Genomic DNA, 24,237 nt, shown 5'->3' with positions numbered 1-24,237 from the left:
GGAGCGGTGTAGCGTATAGCGTATAGCGTAGCATAGCGTGGGCGAAGAGAGAGCTCTTTAGTGATCAGCGGGGAACATCGCCCCTACTTAGCCTGGAAAACAGCGGCACAGAAGCTGACAAGAGAGGAGGACGGGGGGGAAAAGCACACTGATGTGCAGTACAGATTTAGAGAGACTGGTAGAGACTGGAAGTCCTGAGGGTGAGAAGAATAAAAACAGGCTTTAGCAAAAACAGACTCAGGTAAGAACAAGCTGGAGAGCAGTGGATCAGCAGAGAGACTGCTGGAAAAAGTGTTGAGAGTTGTGACCAAGATGAAGAAAAGCACACGGAGGTAAAAGCAAGCACAACACACACTGCATGAAGAAGCAGAGGAACCCTCAAAATGCTCTCAGAAACGTGAACTGGCACTCATCACTTAAAGAGAGAACGCCTTACAGACAGCATCATGAGTGTTGGAGGTACCTGCTGATACTGTGGTGAAACTGGCACACGTGGATGATTAACAGGTTTTTTTGGAACTTGTGTTGTTTAACATCAAATTCATGGAAGACTGTTGACTCATCAAGGACCTCATTCTGAATACCTATTCTTTGACCTTTGAACTGAGCACCTGTACCATTCTCTGCCCTGCTTTTTGTTGGCCATTGTGTTATTAGCACAAGCTGAAGCTATTGCAAGCACATCCCTCAAAGCACAACATCCAGCGTTTACTTTGCCATGGAAACAGAAACAGATGGATACATGTTGACCATGCACCCCTAGTTTGTTTCCTCCAAACAGCCTCATGGACTAATGGAACGTTTCTGAATAGAATTGCTATGGAAGATTCCGAGAAGGTGGACTGTGAACCCCTTAGTCCTCCATTGAAACATTGAAATGGCTAACCTATAGCCTTCTTGAACTAGAAGTTGAGTTTTTAAACTGTTGACTGTTTTTTGACTGTTAAACTTTGAGGATTTTTTTATTTGCATTTTGAACTGGGCTGCTTTGAATGCCTCACCGCCCCCCTGTGTGTCCAGTTCTGTCCGAGTCAAGGGTGGACACAGACACAGGAGCTTTGGCTCTCTGGATTCATTTGCACTGGAAGAGACTGAACTGTCGTCACCATGGGGTGCAACATGTGCGTGATGCAGAAACCGGAGGAGCAATATCGGGTCATGTTCCAGGTAAGACACACACATACACACACACACACACACACACACACACACACACACACACACAGACACACATTCTCTCTTCACCTGTCTGCAGCTGTGACCACCCTTGCACCTCTCTCCACAGCCACGCCTGTGTCTTTGTCCTTCCTCCCAGTCTTCCTTCCCCCTGACAGAACAGGTCCTGACAGGGCAGAGGAAGAGTATTACTGCCAAGAGGAAGTGTATTATCGAGGTCGTTACTGTCTCCGACTGTTGACTTGTTGTTGTTCCTCGAGTCGAGCGGGTGTCAGGCGAATAGGCAGCTCAGCTCTGCCTCGCCACTCAATTACAGTAAGAGGCTCGCCTCTCCAGCAGCTCTGGGGCATCAAGCTGTGAGCCTGTTTGAAGCCACCCACTACCCCACCACCCACGGCCTACCACACAAACACAATGGCAAACTGTCAGTGGCAATCATCCACACTTACAGAAAAATATTGCCACTTACAGAAGAATTATATATTATTGCCACAACAGACTTTAGATATTGGACTTAATAGTATTATTGCCACAATCAGCAAGTCTTTTTTATGGCAATCTCTTTGGATATCAGTTTGATCAGTGATTCATTTTGCTGCTATTACTTTCGGTGGCTGCCTGTCCGTAATGCATGCAGGAGTCTGGGCTTCATCTCAACATTCAAGAATGAACAACAACAATTCAATTCAAATACTAGGCTACAGGTAGTCACATACCTCACACGTTAAACATATATGGTGGTGTCTCGTAAGGATCCTGTTCATGTTTCACAACATTTTGAGTCTGTTAAGAGGTACAAACTCAGTCCATGGTTATATTCACAACATTCTGTTTTCATTTGAATCCAAAATGACTTTAGTGTCGTTTCTGCCTCTTGTCCTCATTGCTCTGGCAATTTCAAGCTCCAGAAACATAAACATTTGAAAATGCTGGGGCTTTGGTCCCCTGGGTTTCATTTGAAAACGCAAGCTTTGCATTTTTGTGTGCACTAGGGAATTCAAAAATATCTGAAAACGATGAGGTAAAAGTCTATGGTTCCCTCCTGATTGGAATGTGTCAGTCTGTTTTCTTCCCTGACTGGGAAGAGCTTGCTAGCGGTGAACACAACATGAAGAATGAAGTACAAAGTACACACTTTACTGGATTTGCTGTCTTTGACAGAATCTAGTGCAGTTATAAACATTCTGCATTTTAAAATTGTGCACATTACTCTCTCTCGTTGACACTTGACCCTTTGTTGTCTGGAGTGTAAATACGAGACTTTGCATAGTTTCCCACACAAGGGATTATGTTCATTTATCTGTTTAGTTAGCAGATGAAGCTAGCTAGCTAGCATGCTAGAAGTTATCCCATTCACTGCTCATGGGTCAGTAGCACGCTAAGCACTTTGTTTCTGAGCCTCCACTCATTAGCATTGTGTTATAATTGCGCACATGGAATGTAGGCCCCATGGTCTTCAATCACTAAATATTTAGAGCTTCTCAAGCGAACGAAGATATCAATTGCACAGATAGAAGAAAGCCACTGACATCTACTTTTTTCCCAGAATACAAAACATGCTATTCATCTGCTACAAGTAACACAAAATTAGTTGTAATTTTTAATCAATCAGTTGTCAGTTTCTCAGTTTTGTATGCACACGTTTCGATAAAGAGCAAAAGAGAGTTTAGTTGTAATGTTGTGTAAAAACTATTAACATGTAATAACATGCTTATAATGCAAGGAAATGGACCATCACCTGATTTTTTTTTTTTTCATCTTCATTCTCCTGTAAAGTTATTGAGCTTTGGATCGGCATCCTTGATCAATTCCTCGGCCAGACAAAGAGTGATTGTACATGTATTAATCATAGTCATTGAACTAATTACCAAACCCATTGAACCCTCTGCGTTCTTCAACCGTTAGCGTTGCGGAATCACAGGAGTGTGACCAATGTAATTACCAAGATAATGGTGATGGACTACTGAGAAAGCCTGTCTGGTACCAAATGTGTTACAAATGTTTCACTCGAAGCATGGGAAGAGCAAGTGAGCAGAAGGCAATGGATGTAGGCACATGCATTATTGATTGGGCAAGAATGTTGGCAATCAGTCATCCTCATGTGTTTCTGCACATGTGTACCTTTTCAGTAGAAGCGATTTGTCACATCGGACCTAATTGGCTTGTTGATAAGTGCTTTCTGGTGGCTTTGCATTTTAATAGTCTGACTTAAGTCTCAACACGAAGCACAGGATGTCCCTAAAGAGATGTTGAGACAACAGAGCAAAGGATGCTGCCTTGTGAGTGTGTGTGTGTGTGTGTGTGTGTGTGTGTGCCTGTTTCCTTTCAGATAGATGCTGTGCTAAAAAAAAGTAAAGCACTGTATGCCGTAGTGTTCAGGCATGCGTTTCCTGTTGCGTTGCTGTGAGGGTTGTAGGAAATAGAATAATCTAAAGTGGGCAGGGGGATGGTGTGTAGGAACGAGTGATTGATTAAGAAAGAGGAAGGAGAACTGAAACGACAGCAGTTTTGCGTGTGGGCACATTTGTGTGTGTGTGTGTGTGTGTGTGTGTATGCATGTGTGTGTGTGTGTGTGTGTGTGTGTGTGTGTGCATGCGTGCTGGTCACATATTTGGGTGCTAATACTCAGCAGCCCTATAATGTAGTCATTTGCATGCGTGATGAGCTCTTCTGCATCCCCAGACCTACAGGACTGCATGCGTGTAGATGTAGCCTAGCTTTCTAATGGTGAGAGTTTGCATGCATGACAGTAACCACTTTACTTCTGGTCCTGCCTGACTATGTGCGCATGTAAATGTGTGGGAGTCTGAGCGTAACTCACAGCCAGGGGAGCAAACAGAAGAGGTGTGTAAGAAATACAGAGGGTGTGGTGGAATGCAGAGACTACAGAGATGTGGAGATATGGAAGGGATGAAGAGAGAAACAAAAGAGAAGGGGTAGAAGAGGGGGATCACAGGTGTCCAGAGAGAAAGAGAGCAAGATGAGGAACTCACGGGGAGTGACAGAGGATGAGATAATGTATGAAATAATGAGAGAGAGAGGGAAAAGGAGAGGGGGAGCAGTAGAGGAAGCAAGAAAATAAAACAGGGAGAGAGAGCGACAGCAGGAGAGGAGTGTGAAAAGAGAGGAAGAGAGAGGGAGGTGTAAAAGGTGGGGGTGGCAGAGAAGGAGTGGCGCGGAGAGGCTGGGAGACAGCGTTTTTTCTGCGGGTTGGCCTCCGATGACAGCCATAATTGATTTCTGCGCTTCACAGAGCAGGGATGAATAGGGAGGGGGCTTGAATGACTTGTATTAGCCTGGAGCAGGCTGTCTAGGGCCGTGCCCGACTGTAAATTTGCTTGAGCCCGGCCTCCGTGGAGCAGGGACAGGAGGGGATGAGTGGGGATTCTGCCTCTGGAACGCTGACCAGGAGAGCTCTGGAATGCTGACCAGGAGAGCTCTGGAATGCTGACCAGGAGAGCTCTGGAACGCTGACCAGGAGAGCTCTGGAACGCTGACCAGGAGAGCTCTGGAACGCTGACCAGGAGAGCTGGCTGGCGCTGGCGCTGCCTGTCTCCCCTCGCTGGCTCTCCGACACGACACTCGGTTAAAAAGAACAAACGAAACCAGTGAAACGGTTTCCCCTGCTGCTGCTGCTGCTGGATACAAATGTGACTGCAGGTGGACTCTATCACAGTCTGAGCGAGACGCTTGGGAACAGTGGGTTGCTTGATTCGCTTAGAGATGCTCTAGTTTCACTGGTGCTTTTTTTTCAACAGCAGCAGGGAATCTGTGTCTGATTTTTAGAAGACTTTAACTTCCCTGCTTGTTGTCATGTGGAAGCTCACAACTTATTAACAAAGGATTAAAAAGGATACCAGACCCCTGTTATCTGTTATCCTTTCTTGTTATTTTTTCCCCATGCTCCCGTGGGAATTACCACGCTCCCTTTGGGAAGCGCTGGGATGTGTTCACCATAAACTGAGGTTTTTCTTGAACATAAAAAGACAGTTAGAGTTTGTCAAATGCCACCATAAATGGAGAGAAAAACCTTCTGAGTCGCTGAAAGAAAATGAGTTCAAACATTAGACAGAACATAACAGGGATGTGTCACGACATAAAACTGTGTCAGTACAGTTTCCCCAGAAAACTGTTGGTGACAGAAAGATAGAATGAGAAAGACAGCAAGAAAGAGAGAGAGAGAGAGAGAGAGAAAGAAGAGAGCAGGAGAGAGAGAATGAAAGAGAGCAAGATAATAAAACAGAGAGCGAGGGAGAGAGAGAGAGGAAGCAAGATAATAAAACAGAGAGAGGGAGAGATGGAGAGAGAGAGCAAGATATTAAAACAGAGAGTGAGGGAAGGAGAAACAGCGAGAGAATAAGATGAGAGATGGGAAGAATAGAGAACAATCACAGGTGAGCGAGATAAATGAAATGAAACAGACAAGGAGTGAGGAGGAGTAGAGGGAGAGGAAGTGACTAACTCAGAGGGACTCAGAAGGGGCTCTGTTGTGTTGCTCTGATTGTGTCTGCTGTAGTCTCCAAATAGGCTCGGCACACTTCCTCATATCCAGCCTTCGTCATTTCCATATCATACACATCAAAACAAGACTTTCTTCACACACGCTGTCAAAATTATGTCATTTAGTTTGGTCTAGCAAGCAGTTTTATTCACCCTGGTGTTATTTAGGAAGCACTCAGCATTTAGTCTACCAGAAACTCCATTTTCTCTTGGGCTGTGGGTAAACTTTTGTCATGCGAGCAAACAATTACACATCCTGTCTTTGTTTTGATCTGTTTTTGAAGCTGTGAAACACTGAAAAGAAAGACACCCGCACACTGTTGCTGCTGCTGTTTTTGAGCTGTCTCATAGATCAGTCAGTAACACAAGCTCCGCGTTTATGCTGAGACTTCGAGGTTTTACGGTTTGCGAGGTTTGCCCTTGAGCAAGGCACTTAACCCTGAGTTGCTCAGGGGAGACTGGCTCTTGTAATATGATTGCAAGTCGCTTCAGATAGAAAGCGGCTAAATGAATAAAAAATAAACTGTGCACTCTCCAATGCTCATTCCATTCGCTCGTTAGAGCACAATTGTAATCTTACCCGTACTTTTACAGTGACAAATCAAATCACGTACAGTACAGTGCTAACAGTCATCTGTTGTAAATGTAGCCATTCCAAAATGATCTTGTTGCTATGTTACAGTCATCTGTTGTAAATGTAGCTATTCCAAAATGATCTTATCGCTCTGTTTTGGGGATTCCATTTTTCTCTTCCTCTGCTCCCAAATTCTCCTCCAGCATAATACACATCTCAGGGGATACAATCGCCATGGAAACAGTAGTCTTTAGGACAGGGTAATGTGCAGCCTCGCTCTCTCTTTGACAGGCAGACATGAGCAGACATGAAGAACACATACACACACACACACACACACACACACACACACACAGAGGCACACTGAAATTCACACCCATGTTGTATACACATGGACAGATGTTCTCACATGTAGCATCCTGTCCACATGCTGTCCAACTACTTCTTCTGGGCCCATAAATGAACCAGGTCACATAAGCCCTTATGCTCGTCATCTCTCTCTCTCTTTATTTCTGTCTGTCTCTCTGTGTTTTTGTCTCTCTCTCTCTCTCTCTCTCTCTCTCTCTCTCTCTCCTGCTCACACTGCAGGTTTTCTTTGCCTCTGAGGATTCCCCTGACACCCTCTCTCACACCCCTCCCCTCTCCATTAATAATATCATGTCCACTCACTCAATGCTCCATCAAATCTACACTCTAGTCTACACTCACAACCACACACACACACGCACACACACTTGGACAAACACACACATTGATAGACAAACACACACCCTCCTTCGCATCTAACCCTTTCACCCCTCTCAGCTGTGCCTTACTGTGGATGGGCTTGTTTTGCCACAGAGATTAGCTCTTAATGGGCTCACAAGGCCTCCCAGGGGACACTGCAGCAGGGAGAGAGAGAGAGAGAGAAACAGAGAAAGAGAAGGGAGAGAAGCGTGCTGGTCGCTAATTTAGGAATTTATCTTGGGAGAGGTGCAAGAGATTACTCTGTGATGGTTCGATTTGTCCAGCTCTGTGTCCTTGTGAAAGGCTCTCTCCAGAGGCCATGGTTGTGTGTGTTTGCTGTATACTTGTTTGTGTGTGTGTGTGTGTGTGTCTGCCCCTGTGTGTGCTGAAAGAGGGCGAGAGTGTATCTTTTTGAGTTTGTTGGCATGTCCGGGTTTATTGCTTGCGGTAGACATGTTGTATGTGTTCACTATTGCTTTGTGATGGTTTGACAGGGTCAGACATCAGAGAGAGGGATTGAAAAGGGTGGAGAGGGGGGGCGTCAGTGTTGGCAGTTTGAAGCAATAATACACCTGCCCACATGAATGTTGCACTCTTGAACAGACTCTGTCTTCATATTTTTGCCACTTTTACCTATTTGGTTACACTTTACTTGGGTTAGGATTAGGGTTAGAGCTAGGGTTGGAATTCATGTTTTCATGACAGTGTCATGTCACTTTTATGTTAATACTTTCAAGTAAAATGTTACCCTTTATTCTCCCAGTTCTGTTGAACTTTTAGACAAAGCTAATTTCTCTTACTGTACGTCAGAAGCATATTCACTTCACTTGGCCCATCTCTCCACTAGGCTGCCGTGCTGGCTGAATCATAATGTTACAAATATTCATAAAATAAAATGGCCATGAAATTATAATATCTTTCCCTTACAGGACTGTTCCATAAAATGTGACATTGTGAAATAATACTCCTCCTCCGCAACACAAAAGTGTCTGTGGATGCCAGAGACAGAGGAATGAGCTAAAAGGTGAAATCAGTCGAGTGTGCGTGTGTGTGTGTGTGTGTGTGTGTGTGTGTGTGTGTGTGTGTGTGTGTGTGTGTGTGTGTGTGTAATTAAACGCATATTTGTGTGCTGGTGTGACATTTTCCGCGTGGGTGTGTGAGAGAAGGATGAGGAGGGGAGGGTGGTATATGTATCAGAGAGACAGAAAGAGAAGCACAAAGTGTGTTTGTGTGTGTGTGTTTGTGTGTGTGTGTGTGTATGTATGTGTGTGTGTGTGTGTGCGTCTTCCTGTCTGTCTGTCTATGCCTGGAGAGAGAAAGCAAAAAGCATAGGGGGAGGGAAGGAGATAGCTATCAGACTGATGGATCTCCAGATAGATCTCCCAGACATAAAACAAATATGGAAATGCCGGTTAAATGAGTAATGTCAGATCTGAGAAATTATGTAACGTTAAAAAGCTCATCTCATTCATCTTTGTCTGTTTCCCCCGTACTGTATGATGAAGCAGCACAGGGCTTCGGCTTTGTTGTTGATGAGATTGTAAAACCGTCCCACTGCTGTACTCTCAGACATGTAGATATTTCCCCTGGAATATCAAACAGCCGGCGGCAGGGAATGGGGATAAGCCTCCGGTCTGAGCTGATTGATTTTTTAAGAGCTAACGATTAGACTCTTCTGAATGCGGGAGATGGGAGATGGGAATGATTCACGACACACAGGTCACAGACAAGTTAATACCGGACTCTGTCCGACTAGATGACAGGAAGGCGAGGCATTCTCAATTATCACCATAGATGGAGACTGCTGCACTCCACAATAAATGGGGGTGAATTTCACAGATGGAGAAGTGCCTTTTTTTCTGTAACATTAATTATTATTTCATTTTGTGGTAGAAAATTAGACAGTCATTGAGAGCATTGCTTGTTTGAGTAATGTACAAAGCAAATACCCTCACCTACTTTCATGCTTTGTTAGTGTACAGTATGTTCCACATTTCCTGTTGAAAAGGACAGACACCTCCCAGGTGTATGCATCATATGGGACTATACAGTATGTTGATGCTTACGTCTTCGGCTGAATCAGCTGTTTCTTCTGTCTTGCTGTAAATCTCCCAGTGGTGGTTCCACACATGAAGCATCTTCAAAGTACCCCACCCAGGTTCCCCCATTCCTTCTAGAACCATTTACACTGGTGGGGGGGGGGGGCATTCTGACAGACAAAGACATGAAATGAACAGAAATGAACACCATGCAGCGTAAAACGGACGAACTATAAAAACTTACAGTACAGTTTTTTTCAGTCACTTTGGTGTATTTCACTAATCATAATTAGTGTTCTCGCACAAGCAGCAAGTCCACTTCTCAAAGCAGTTTGTGCAAATGTTAATACACCAAAAGCCATCAGCAAATCTGAAATTGAATGATCTACATAACTCAAGCCTTTTTGTAATACACAATCTCCACAAGGATCAAATGTAATAGGATATTTACTATGTCATTAGCAACAGTGAATTTTGTTTTTTGTTGGTTCTGATTAGATGTAGGCCTTAAATATAATGTGTGTATTTAGCGTTTTATTTATGCTGGAATAGCTGGACCAACAGAATGAGGTGGTGATTGCAGGCTAAGTGGGCAGGTAGGTTGGCTGGCGTTCCGTAGAGTCAACATGGTTAAAGTGGAGTCGACAGGATCAACAGGGATGGTTGGAGTAGAATGCTAATAAGAGTATCAGCCACACACACACGCACGCACGCACACACATGCACGGTCGCACGCACACACACACACAAACACACACACACACACACACACACACACACGCACACACACACAGGCACTGATCCATATCCAGATAGTAAGGGAGAGAGAGTGAGACACATGCCTAAACGACACACACACACACACACACACACACACACACACACACACACACACACACACACACACACACACACGGCCCCCAGGTAAAAGGGGTGAGTATGGGGTTTCAACCCGGGTTGATGAGCTGAATTCATTACTATGCATCTCACGCTCTCCCCCTGTAATGTGTACAGCCTCACTCTGCGCAATGGGGGTTGGTTGATCTTTGACCACAACCATATAGAGGGGAGACTCATGTGGAGCACATGAAGAGATAGGAAGAAAAGGATCAGGCATTTCAATTACTTAAAAAATGGCTGCTTCGTGTGCTCATACAGTACATGATCAGTCGAGGGAAGTGCTACTAAGCAGAGGGTGATAAAGCAATCTTGCATTCTTGCTTATTTGCTTGAGTTTGTGTTCACGTTCATCTGTTCTGCATGGCATCTTATTTATAGAGAAAGAGGGAGATGGGGAGTCAAACAGGACATGTGAGGGGGACAGAGAAAGACTGATAGAAGACAAGACAGACAGACAAAAAAGGAGATGTGAGAAATAGATAGAGCAAGATACTGATAGAAGGAATGAGAGAGACAGTGTTAGAGGGAAAGACAAGGAGATATTGAGAAAGAGAGACAGAGAGGGTGAGAGAGAGAAAGACAGAGAGTGAAAGAGCTATATAGAGTGAGAGAGAGATGGAGAAAGAGAGAGAGCGAGAGAAATAAAGAAAGACAGGGAAAGATAGAAGAGAGAGATTTAGAGAAAGAAAGAGACAGAGTGAGGTACAGTAGTGAGTGTGAGAGAGAGAGAGAGAGAGAGAGAGCCAGACACACACACTGAGAGCGCTGAGGGGAGGCTGAGAGAGTTTTATTGTAATGCAAGTCACACACGCGGTGCCTTGACTCTGTCGGCTCTTAAATATATAGTGCTGCTGCTGCTGCTGCTGCTGCAGGCGTGATGTGGTGTGGAGCTCTGCTGTGCTGTGCTGCGCTGAGCTGCCTGGACAGGATGGGCTGCTACGGCGGACCCCAGTAATGGGCCACGGAGCTGGAGGTGCATTGCGGAGTGCAGCGTAGCAGGGCGGTGTGGTAGTGGGGGGGAGTGGTGTGGTGTGGTGTGGTAGTGGGGGGAGGGGGGAGTGGGCCGAGTGCTTGCCACTTGTGTGGAAGGCTGTTGTCACGCTATCTTTAAGAGGCAGATTACAGACAGAGGAGAGGAGTGGTGCTGAGGCACCCGCAGGCTTGATTATACACATCCTGCTGTTGTTCCATCGAAGACTTCAACCCCCTGTGTCCCTCTCTCTCTCTCTCGCTCTCTCTCTCTCTCTCTCTTCCTCTATATCTTTCTCTCTAAATTCAATTCATTTTATAGGAGTTTTGTTGACATTACTAAGTGAAGCAGTGTTGCCAAAGCAGATATTTTAACACAATAATATAAACAGTTTGTGAAATAAGGAGAAGATGAACTACAACTTATAATCTATGTAAGGGATAATCAACGACGCGCCGTGCGTTTATAGGAAAATAATGCACGTTCGAAGTGGTAATAAGGACCCGACGCCGCAGGCGGAGGGGACTTTACACTTCGATAAGTGCATTATTTTCCTATAAACGCACAGGGCGCAGAGTTGATTATCCCGCTTATACCACTGCTACTATCATTTTCGTTTATTTTGCCGCTGTCTTAGATACAACGTTGCTGTTTTTACCGTTACATTCACATTGGCAAAATAATATTCAAGTGTAATAAGCCCAAAAGAAGGGAACTACTTCATAGCCGTGCGGTATATAGAAAAATAATGCACGTTCCAAATAGCGCATCACAATGGGAAATTTGACCAAGCAGTGGTATAAAAAATAATATACAACAAGAATAACTGTATCTACATGATATAAGCACAGTGTAATATAATAGTCACTCACTTTATACGTCATTTCCATTCAATTTATAACAAGTTAACGGTCCACTTTTACAGGTTTCTCTCTATATATTTCTCTCTATCTCTTTCTCTTTTTCTCTCTCTCCGTTGCCCTCCATCTCATTTCATTTTCCCTCTCCCTCTCTCTGTGACAAGTGTCCTGGACACTGCCCTCTCATTTTCCTCCTCAAACACTCTCCAGTGGTTTTCTGTCTTGATCTCTGATCTCTCTCTCTCTCTCTCTTTCTCTCTCTCTCTCTCTCTCTCTCTATCCTCCTCATTATCTGTCTCCCCATTTCTCCCATCTCTCCTCTTTTCTTCCATCTCTCTCTCTCCTCTCTCCCTCTTTCTCTTTCTCTCTTTATACCCCACTCCTCTCTCCCTCTCTCTCTCCTCTTCTCCTCTTTACAGTATATCCCACTCCTCTCTGCCTCTCCATCCCACCTCTATCCCTCTCTCACTAATTCCCCTGCACTTGACTGCCGTCCAATTCTCTCTTCGTCATTAAAGCGCCTCCTTTCTCTCTCTCAACCGATCCCTCTCCCTGTGCATCTCGCCATATTTCTCCTTCATCTGTATTGCTCTCTTTCTCTCACTCTCTCTGTTTCTCATTTTCTCTTCCTCACTTCATCTCCTCCTATTTCCCTCTCTTCCTCTGAAGGGCTCATGCTCACTGTCTGTCTCTCCATCTTTCTCCTCATTTGCACTCTCTCTATCCTTCTCCTCTTCTCTTCTCTCATCCCACTATCTCTTCTTCCCCTTCTCTCCTCCTCTCCATTCCACTATCTCTCCTATTTTTTGTATTTTCTTGTCCTTGCTTCTCGCTACCCTCCCTTTTTTCGTCTTTTTTCGTCCTTCTACTACTACTCTCTCTCTCTCTTTCTCTGTATCTCCCCCTCTCTGTCTCTATCTCTCTCTCTCTGTACCACCCCTCTCTCTCCTCCTCCTCTCGCTTTCTCTGTCTCACCCTCTTTGAACTCTCTGCGTTGCTTTCATCTCTCCCCCCTGCAAGGCCCCCCCAATCCTCCACCCCCCCATGTGCCACCGCCCCATCTCCCACCCCCCACTGGGACATTCCCAATATTCTCCTCACAACAGGCATATTCCAGCGAGGCCGAATCAATTTACCCCCCTTTTCATCCACGTCTCTCTCTCTCTCTCTCTCTCTTGCTCTCTCTCTCTCTCTCTCTCTCTCTCTCTCTCACACACACACACACACACACACACACACACATGCACGCACCCATGCATATACATGACAGAGACATACACATGAATAATACACACACACCTCTTTACTCCACCATTTTCAAACTCTTCACAAACACACACACGCCTTCCATATGCACGCCTTAATATATACAGTATAAACCTCCAAGCACACACACACACACACACACACACACACACACAGATACAGACATATATAGACACAGACACAGACACACACAGACACACAGAGAAACACACACACACACACACACACACACACACACATACAGACACACAGACACTACCACACACACTCAGACATCCCTTAGCCCCTGAATGAGTGTAATCTCTCCTGCTGTGGGTGATTATATCCTGCTCAGACGGGAGACAGGGTCAGAGGTCACTGCTGCGTAACCTTGGCGATGGTGGAATGAGGCCCTTGTGGTGTTCTCGATTCCACGGCACGCCCAAAATGAATGAGAGTCATTGTGGGCAATAGCCTGTTGACCTGGGATGGAGATGTCACTCAATTGAATTCATTACCGTCCACAGATAATTAGAGCCGCTCCCTCCGTCTCCTCCCTCTCCCTCTCTTTGCAATCGCTCGCAACTCCACTTTCTTCTTCTCCTTCTCTCTATCTCCTCCTCTCCCTCTCTCCCACCTGTTCTCCACCTCTAATCTCTCGCTCCTGTGTCTCCTGTGGTGTTTGTTTGCATAGCCCTGCTGTGTGCATGGTGCTAAATGACTTAATGGCTTAAAAACAGGCAATGCCCCAGATACCCTCTTTTGTCCTTCCTCCCCATCACTCTGTTACCGTGGTGACAGCAGAGCGAGAAAGGTAAATGGGGGTTTGCATGTGTGTGTGTGTTTACAGTCACGCTCCCCTCAATCTCTTAAACCATCAGGGGAGAGAGAAGTGCAGGAGGAGAGAGAGAGGGAAAGAAACAGAGTAAGAGAGAGAGAGAGAGAGAGACAAAAATGGAGAGATAAAGAAAACCAGAGACAGAGAAGGAGGGCAGAGAAAAGAAAAGGTTGTGTGTGTGTGTGTGTGTGTGTGTGTGTGTGTGTGTGTGTGTGTGTGTGTGTGTGTGAGAGAGAGAGAGAGAGGGAGAGAGAGAGAGAGAGAGAGAGAGAGAGAGTGCTCTAAGAGTGTCCTGTAGTGGCCAGGGGCTGTTATTTTATGTGTTTAATCTTGAGGTCCACCCTGGGGTTTTCTCGCCCTACATGATTTAGTTGTTATTTCAGTGTGGGCAGAGGACAGAGATTAGATTGGTCAGATGCCCCCTGACCACCGATGTTCACAGTAAATTAAGCGCTTGTCATTCAGGCCGAACAGCACACAAGGGCACAGAGGTCCTCTTAAGGAGAGGCATGGGACTTGAGTCTACAGTAAAAGGTTTATGTGAATGCTACTCAAGTATTTTTTCTTTGTAAGACTAAAACATACAGTGGCAGCTATATTCCATATTGCTGAATTCAGTGTTTTTCCCCTTGATAAGCACTGAGAACAGGTGACAAAAAACACAACATTGATCAGAAGTATTCTTACAAGATAAGTCAGTCATAATTCTTTCCTCCTTTGTGAAGTTGTTATCTGCTTACAGAACATCTCTAAGACATTCCTAAATATATTTTAATGCAGTTATGAAATGATTTTGTTGCTATTCAGTTTAATGTAACTGGCAGAATGATCAAAGACGTGTGTTCTTTACTGCTAGTAATGTAAAAATAAAATAACGTTACTGGCCAACCAGTTGTCAGGCGATGACACTACTGTTGCTTCACCACTTCACAATAAGAGGGAATTCGTCGTTAGTGTATCATTGCTTCAAGTAAATTACCTTAACGGGTCCAAAGACTGACCCTTGGGGGACACTGCTAGCAGTGAGAAAAATCACAGAAAATGTTTTTGTTTTTATTTTTTTTAAGCTTGAACCTGTCTGAGTGCAGATGAAACCACCGATGGCTTTGAAGGTTGAAAGAAAATGAGAACTGAACACAGAGCATATAAACCGATGATATGAAATGATCAGACAATTTACCAGTGACTGGAGGATTTCTGCAGAGCAGGGCATTCAGAGCACTGGTATGCTGAGCAGAGCACGTACACAGCCACGGAGAGAGAGAGTCTGTCGCCTTCAGCGAGGGACTGAAGCAAAGAAACTGCTGTGCCAGCACATAGAGAGAGAGAGAGAGAGCACGAGAGAGAGAAAGAGAGAGAGAGAGAGATGGATGGAGGGATAATCAGCGAGAGGGAGAGAGGTGACGAAGAGAGGAGGGCAAGAGAGCAAATGGGGCAGAGAGGGAAAGAAAAGGAGGAAAGAATGGGGCAAATGCATGAGGTGGGAAAGTTTTTGTGCTTGACTGCACTGGAGAACATCGATTTGAAATGCAATTATGGCATGGGGCATGGGGGAGGGGCCGGTGGGGAAGTGGGGTTGGGGGGGGGGGGGGTTGGAGGAAACGGGGGGTGGGGGCGAGAGGGTAGTATGGAGGTAAAAGCTTGTGTGTGTATGTGTGTGTGTGTGTGTGTGGACATGTGTGTATCAGTATAAGGAGGGGGTGGTGATAGGACTTCTAGAAATTCCCCAGACATACCCAAGGTCAGCGTCTGGCGTGTGCACACATGGAGGAGCTGTCTGCTGTCTAAGCCCTTCACGGCTCAGAAAAAAGCCCTGACAAATGTAAAAGGACACACACACACACACACACACACACACATTTCATTCGTCATCTCTCTCTGTTTGCACCTCACACCAATAACATCATAACAAAGCCTTTTAATAGAGACAGTCTCCATACAAAGCACATGGTACACATGGGGTCTTGTCAGACTGCTGTAGTATTAGCTACAGTGGGGCTGTGGCTGTGTAATAGAAAAGTACCGTCTCTTCACAGTGCTGGGCTGCTTCACTGGGGATAATTGCACTCGTCATAATAATTCTAATAGGCTAATGGCATATCATTTGGACGACAGGAGGAACCGTTGCTGTGGCAACAGTGGTCGCGGAATGAGTAATTTTTAACGAGGGATTGTTTATAGAGCTCGTCATCTCCTTCATCTGATTACGCTTCAAAGACATTCAGGCCCTCCAGATGACGCAAGATAACTTTAAATGTTCGAGCAAATGTATCGTCGAAATGCTCGGCCGATAGAGTGCACTGCTAGATAGGGATCCAAAAGCGAATGTGAGTGTGCAGTCTGAATTTACAGACTCTGTGTGTGTCGTCGGTCTAAATTTGTCTGCATGGGTGCACAAGTGGGTGTAGAGGCTTGGAGATTAGTTTATAACCCTGCCAATGTTTGTATATGCGCTTCTGCCAGTTTATTAGGATGTGTTGGTTTGTTTCAGCTAAACCAGAAAGAGAGGGAGAGAGAGAGAGGAACAGAAAGAGAGGAGAGGAAGAGAGAAGGGGAAAAAGACTGGAGAGAGACTTGAGAGAGAACTGAAGTGAGATTTTCTGAAAATGAGAGAGGACTTGTGATCTTGAGAAAGCATCAGCCTGTTGCCATCCGTGCTTCATCATGAAATAAATATGAGCATGAAACAAACAATGCTTCCCTGTGGCTTTTGATGTGCCGAGTTCACCAACTTACTTGGAAGAAAGGCTGTTTTTTTGCCCGGGATAATGATTTCTCTCTCCGTAACGGAGGATTTAGTCTCATTTACTCACAGCAGGGGGACTAGCGCCGCAGAGGCTACTGACCAGGGTCTATCATCTCTTAACACACACACACACACACACACACACACACACACACATATATACACACACACACACACACACACACACACACATACATACATACAGTATATATACACACGCACACACACACCCACATGCACACCCACACACAGACACAGACACAGACACACACACACACACACACACACATACCCTTATGAGCCCACGCAGGTTGACCCTGGCATGAAATCCCTGCTGGTTCAATCACATTTCTCAGGCAGATTAACACACTCCAATCCCCAATTATCTCTGCCTCCTGTCCGTGTTGTCTGCCATGTCCGTGTGTGTGTGTGTGTGTGTGTGTGTGTGTGTGTGTGTGTGTGTCCAACAGATGTGTGAAGAGGTGTGTATCATGGTTTAAGAGGATGTAGATAAGGTTTGCACAATGTGAGTGAGAGTTCATGTGGACTGTGAGAGGAGTGAAACAGCGAGGCAATGCTTGCTCACACACACATACAGGCGACACATGCAATGACACACATAACCGATTACTCTTTTATACACACACACACTGACACTCACATACACCCAGACATGTACATGTACACACATAAGCACACACATGAACATATTACATGTACAGTACACTCACACAAGCATGCACACACACATACACAGGCACACACACACACACATGTATGCATGCACACACTCACACATGTTCACACACACACACACACACACACACACACACACACACACACACACACACACACACACAGGCAAACCAGTTATCCCATTGGCTATAAGGAGCAGACTATATAACCTATGGCTCTTTTTCAAATGAGATTGGACCAGTTCAATGTAGAGAAAGCCTAGAATAGATGACATAAGCAATATCAATGCCCTAGGCCAAATATCAGCCGAGCTGCTCTGGATTGAGGTCACAGATTGTGTGTTAGCCATCAATGCCCAATTACACACCTCAGGGTCAATCTGACCACGGCTCCCTTGGAGCGAACAGCTTGTCCTGTTGCATACACAACTGGCTCGATATCGGACCAAATTGAGAGCCGGGAAACGAATACAGTAGATGCGAAACAAAGTAGCGAGTTTATTGTATACATTCCAAAACACCGATGCTTAAAATCATCTGCTCTCTTGTGACTGCTGAAGAGCGTCCTATATGCTGTAGATGGACATGCCTCCCAGCAGGTGTTTTCCAGCGCACAATGAGGGTCCGTTCGCGTCTGGGAGGAACAACACAGACAAAAAAAACGAAACGAGAACGGATGGACGGACCTTTGCATGGAATGCTCTGTGTCCACACTGAATCTGCTGGGTTTTCCAAGTGCGTAATTTAGTGACAAACCTGGGTAAGTTACCTCAGGGTAAACCTCCTAACAGAAGAGCTGCATGGCTTCATCCTCCTAACAAAACAATGCCATTGAGCTCTTGTTGTAGGAGGTTTACCACTTCCTCTGAGTTATCTTACCCAGGTTTGTCACTGAACCTCACACTTGGAATACCCCCCTGTTAAATATGCCATTCTACTGTCTCATGTCTCGTCCAATATAACGGAACAGCACAATAACAGAAATGACAGACAACAACAAGTGACAGAGAGAAAATTGAAAAGGAGAGTCTGACAAAGGTTCAGCTCAAAAAGTCACACCGCCGCATCGCGCTGCACAGCACTGCTTCGCTTGTATCCAGTTAGGACATTCTAACAGAAAACAAAATAGTCAAAGTAAACAGTAAACAAACTGAAAGGAGTAAATTGATTTGTTGTTGACATTGACTCCTTTTGTGCTGCGTGCAGTGTGGACACGGTGTCCCGGAGGGGCTTTCAGAATGCTCACACGGCTCAGATACCTCGGAGGCATTGTCCACCTCGGTGTGGACAAGTGGATTAAAACCGATACAGCCCAGAAATGCTTCTGACCAAGGATGAAATTGTCTGTGTGACTGTCTGTGTGTCTGCATCTATGACGCTAAGCCTGACTATACACTGAAGATATTGTATGTTGAATTTAGGAAACTCAATCAACAAAGGGTGACGTGTTTATGTTGGTGTCTCAAGTATTGCAGACACTGCAGTACTGGATATGTACCTTGCATTATTACAGCACAAATCACAGATCTAATCTAATAGAATACATTGCTAGCCGTAATCTCTTCTGTTTTAGTCTTCATTAGCATACTCTTACGACCATGAGTTCTTAAATCAGAAACTTGTTTTTTCGAGGCCATCCACCCTTTTAGAAAAGCACTTCTGCTAAATCCGATTAGGAACCGTGATGCTTTCTTCATTTCCAGTCTTCCTCTGGTGATTACACACATTGTTGACGACCACTTTAGACTCTTCAGGCTAGGCCTAACGTGTTCTCTGCTCACATGCTGATTAAACTTATGCCCTTTTAATTATCTAACCCCATCCTCTCTCTTGATTCGCCTGTTTCTCATCAACACATCTTTCTTCCTCCCTGCTCCCCCGCCTCTCTCTCTCCCTTTCTCTTTCTCTCTCTCTTTCTCTCTTTCTCTCTCTCTCTCTTTCATTCTTTACAGAGAGGGCACATTAATAACATTCTGCACTCTTTTGATGCGGACGGTCGACTGAAGGTCTCAATAAAAGTGTTTTACTCCATGTTGTAGACTTAGTTTTGTGTGTTGTAGATCGACTCCATTGGTGTTTCATGCTCTGTAGTTCTCTTTGTGTCTCTGTCTGACCAGTAAATGTGAAACCACAACGTGATCCCCTGAATAAAAATGTTTGATAAATGGTTTGCCATCTTTGTTCAAAAATGCATGTCTAATGTCTGATATTAGTTCAGTCTATAAACTCAGCGAATGTCCGTTCAAATTCAGCAAAGAGAGGCAAACGTTCAAGTCAAATTCTTTAGATTTGACCTCTGTTGGTAGAACCATGCCCTTGTATAATGTTCGAAACATTAAAAAATATTGGCGAACGTTTGCTGTTTTGTGAATTTGACTGTACTGTACCTGACTATTTGACTTAGTTGCATCCTGCAGTCTTATTTGATCCTTTATCCTCTTGAGTCCTTGTTCAAATTGTTCTGACCATTTCTCTCATATCTGCTCACAGTGTGCTCTGCTTTACTAACCTCCTATCCTGGACGCTCATGAATTAGTGTCATGTGGTTGTTATGTCCTGATACATTTCCCCCTGTCTTTGTTTGTAACTGAATTCACCTCTGAGATTCTCGTTTATCTCCATGATTCATACTGACTGTGTGCTGCCCTGGTTTCTCTTTTGTGTCTGCCCTCTCTCTCCTATCTGTCTGTCTGTCTGTCTGACTTGCTTTCCCCCTCCTCTTGCTTTCACTCTTTCTCTTCTCTCCATCTCTCTCCTTCTTCTGCACTCCAACATGTTTCTTTCCCTGCCCTTCTCACTTTGGTTTCCTTTGTCTATCACTTCCTCTCTCTCCCTCTCGCCCTCTCTCTCATCTCCCTCCCTCTCCATCCATATCTCGCTCTTCTTCTCACTTTCCATCTCTTTCCCTCCCTCTCCATGTCTTTCCCTCTCTCCATCCATCCATATCTTGCTCTCCTTCTCACCCTCCATTTCTTTCCCTCTCTCTTTCCCTCTCTCTCTCTCTCTCTCCATTACTCCCCCCCCCCCCTCTCTCCCCTCTCTGTCCCCCGTCTCTGCAGGTGAACGGTAAGGGCCTGTCGTACCTGTCTCAGGAGCAGGCTCTGGAGGCCCTCCGCGTGGGCCGAGATTTCAGGCGTGGCTCCCGCCGGCGGCTGGGCGTGACCGGCTGCGGCGCTGGCGGCGGTGGTGGTGGCGGTGGTGGTGGTGTGGGGTGCGGACCTCCGCTGATGGCGGTGGTGGCCGACTGCGTGGACAGCGGAACCCAGACGGACATCAGCTTCCAGCACATGCTGTCCCTGGGCAGGGCGCTGAACCAGCGGGGTGGGGGCGGTGGGGGTGGAGGGTGTGGCCCCCCTCCTCCTCCTTACCCTCCTTCCCCCCCACTGCCACCGCTACCCGAGCCCTACCTGCTGAACGAACTGTGAGTGTGGGTGTGGGTGTGGGTGTGGGTGTGGTCGTGGTCGTGTGTGAAGAGGGGAGAGACAAAGGCCGTGTGTCTGTGGCGTTCTTGTGGGACTGTGTGTGTGTGTGTGTGTGTGTGTGTGTGCATTGTGTGTGTGTGTGTGTGTGTGTGTATTTGTGTGTATGTATAACAGAGAAGTATTAATGTGTACGTAGATAGACAAGAGACAAAGAGAATGTGTGAGCTGAGCGTGTGTGGGTGTCTGTCTGTGGAAGGATGTTTTAGCATGCGTGAACTGTATGTCTGTGTGTGTGTGTGTGTTTGTGTGTGTGTGTGTGTGTGTGTGTGTGTGTGTGTGTGTGTGTGTGTGTGTGTGTGTGTGTGTGTGTGTGTGTGTGTGTGTGTGTGTGTGTGTGTGTGTGTGTGCGTTTTGTGTGTGTCTGTGTGTTTCTCTGTCTGCCTGTGTGTATGTGTCTGTGTGTGTTTGTCTCTCTGTCTGTGTGTCTCTTTCTCTCTATGTGTGTGTGTGTGTGTGTGTTTTGATGTATGTGTGTGTGTGTGTGTGTGTGTGTGCATGGCAACTCCTCGTGCTCTAATTTAAAAAGCGTGCCTTTGAAGTTTGCCTTGACAGCCTCCCATCTCTCTCTCCCTGCAGGCCGCCTATGGAGCATGACTACTATGATCCCAACGACTACTTTGACATCTCGCAGCATGAGGTGGACAGGCCTGACGATCTGGAGTACGAGGTAATACCCCCTCCTCCTCCTCCTCTTCCTCCACCTCCTATTACTCCTCCTCCTCCTCCTCCTCCTCCTCCTCCTCCTCCTTCTTTTGAACACCTGAGCGGCCCTCCCAATGTCGCAGTCCCCTCACGTGTGTCATCTCCATGCCTCGACGGGCTTAATTGTTTGAGGCTTGTGGCTCCGCGCGTAAAAAAGCGCTCTCTCTGCTCGTTTTTTATCCCCCTGTAGTAATTAATGAGGGGCTGCCTCCTGGAGAGGGCTCGACGTCCGAGCCCTGTTATTTTCTCTCTCTCTGTCTCGCTGCTGCTCTTTATTTGAGTGCCAGAAAGGCCCCGAGGAGTCCGTTTGACAGCTACGGCGGAGAGCTAAACAGCATGAAGGAATTGATAAAAACGGGATAGAACGTAACATTTTTTGGTAGATGGGGTCTTTTTGTGCTGGCTGCTATGATGTGTGGAATGTGAAACTGTTTTTTTTTTTGTTTTTTTTCGGTGTGGCAGCTCGTTAGGGGGACAATTTGGCAGTGTGTGTGTGTTTGTGTGTGTGTGAGTGAGGGGGGGGGGTCATGTCTTTGTGTTCCTTTGCCCTTCAAGGCTGTCTTTTTGTATGTGTGTGTGTGTGTGTGTGTGTGTGTGCTTCTGGGTGTGCCATAATAAAAGCATGTGTGTGTCTTTGTGTCTGGGCGTGCTCGTGCTGTCTCATGTTTTTATGTGTGTGCATACTTGCTCGAGCGCTAATGTGTGTGCATGTGCGTGGCATATTGGTTTGTTTGTTTGTTTTATTTTTGCATTTATTTTTGTGCGTGAGTTTGTGTGTGTTTGTGCGTTTGTGTGTGTGTGTGTGGCTGTCTGCAGGCTCGTCTGTGGTAGTCTGCCTGTGTGTATGTGCACATGAGTGTGTGTGTGTGTGTGTGTGTGTGTGTGTGTGTGTGTGTGTGTGTGAGTGAATTTTGGTTCATTAAGGGCTATTGATTTTGCTGCAGGAGGTGGAGCTGTATAAATCTCGACAGCAGGACAAACTGGGCCTGACAGTGTGCTACCGCACCGATGATGAGGAGGACTTGGGGATATACGTGGGCGAGGTGAGCACCAGCAGAGCACTATGGATTACACAACACTAAACCCACACTGCATCTCTCTCTCTCACACTCTCTCTCTGTCACTAGTCTCTCACTACCTTTCTCTGTCTCTCTCTCTCTCTATCCTTTTCTCTCTGAAAACACATCCAGATCAGATCCACACCAGATTAGTGCCAGAACAGAGCCGCAACAGAGAAAAATGCTTTTACTGTAGTTCAACATGTGAAATGTTTTCTTTGAAAAACAAAGCTAAAAATAAAGTATGCACTGTATGTGTAGCATAACATCTGCTTGTGAGGCCAGCCACAGTGTAGATGTGCTGTGGATATGAACCCAAAGCATGCAGCAGGGTTTTAGCGGGTGGTTTCCCAGCATGCACTGGGTTCTGTGGAGGACGTGCTGGTGTGGATGTGGGTGTGGGTGCTCTGGCTACAGTGGTGTGGCTGCCGACTGGTCACCTTGTGAGAGCAGGATAATGAATGAGGGTTTTAATACTGCATGGGGCTGGCCTGCTCTGGGGTGAGGGCTGTAAGTCTGCCTCATTGATCAGTGCCTACTTTACCACTCACCCCTCTCCACCTCTCCTCTCTCCCTTCCCCCTCATCTCCTCTCCCCCTTTCTCCTCCTCTCCTCTCCTGTCCTCCTCCTCTCCTCTGTGCATGGTTCTCTCCCCGGCCCCCTCCCCAACACTCTGTCCCCTGTGACCTTGTCCTCTCCTCTTCACCTCCTCACCTCAGATCTACACGCTCCCCTCCCCAACTCGCTGTCCTCTCCACTTTACCTCTCCCCTCACCTCAGATCTACACGCTCCCCTCCCCAACACACTGTTGCCTGCTCTTTACCTCTCCCCTCACCTCAGATCTACACGCCGCCTCCCCAACACGCTGTCCTCTCCTCTTCACCTCTCTCCTCACCTCAGATCTACACCCTCCCCTCCCCAACACGCTGTCCTCTCCTCTTCACCTCTCTCCTCACCTCAGATCTACACCCTCCCCTCCCCAACACGCTGTCCTCTCCTCTTTACCTCTCCCCTCACCTCAGATCTACACGCTCCCCTCCCCAACACACTGTTGCCTGCTCTTTATCTCTCCCCTCACCTCAGATCTACACGCTCCCCTCCCCAACACACTGTTGCCTGCTCTTTACCTCTCCCCTCACCTCAGATCTACACGCCGCCTCCCCAACACGCTGTCCTCTCCTCTTCACCTCTCTCCTCACCTCAGATCTACACGCTCCCCTCCCCAACACGCTGTCCTCTCCTCTTCACCTCTCTCCTCACCTCAGATCTACACGCTCTCCCCTCCCCAACACGCTGTCCTCTCCTCTTCACCTCTCTCCTCACCTCAGATCTACACCCTCCCCTCCCCAACACGCTGTCCTCTCCTCTTTACCTCTCTCCTCATCTCAGATCTACACGCTCCCCTCCCCAACATGCTGTCCTCTCCTCTCCTCTCCTCCTCACCTCAGATCTACACCCTCCCCTCTCTGCCCCTTCTTCCTTGCCAACTGCCTCTCATCTACTCCTCCAGCTCAGCCCCAAGATGTGGGTGATATCGTGAAAGGCACTGTATACAACTAAGTTGTTGTCATATAATTGTACAATTTCCAGTTTTACAATTGATAATTGACAATTGATTAAATATTCTAAATCCAGGCTAAAACGCTTCCTTTCTTTGTCTTTCTAGTGGGTGTTTCAATGTGTTCTGACATTTCTCTCTATGTTGCTATACAGGGTAATTCACTT

The 24,237-nt window shown here is 46.2% G+C and overlaps 1 protein-coding gene across 1 annotated transcript in view; it reads left to right on the top strand.

Moving 5' to 3' along the window:
- Nucleotides 1-1,107: 1,107 nt before the first annotated feature.
- The window catches only part of LOC134086929 (PDZ domain-containing protein 4-like), a 30,566-nt gene continuing 7,436 nt past the window's right edge, over nucleotides 1,108-24,237 (top strand). Inside the window, exons 1-2 of the mRNA XM_062540125.1 lie at nucleotides 1,108-1,167; nucleotides 22,398-22,496. Of these exons, the coding sequence (XP_062396109.1) occupies nucleotides 1,108-1,167; nucleotides 22,398-22,496 (159 nt within the window). The remainder of the gene's footprint in view (nucleotides 1,168-22,397; nucleotides 22,497-24,237) is intronic.

This window comes from Sardina pilchardus, chromosome 7 (assembly GCF_963854185.1).
Source record: "Sardina pilchardus chromosome 7, fSarPil1.1, whole genome shotgun sequence".
In the NCBI taxonomy this organism is placed as follows: domain Eukaryota; kingdom Metazoa; phylum Chordata; class Actinopteri; order Clupeiformes; family Clupeidae; genus Sardina; species Sardina pilchardus.
Note: the sequence above shows the minus strand (reverse complement) of the source record. Positions and strands in the feature narration are given on the sequence as shown.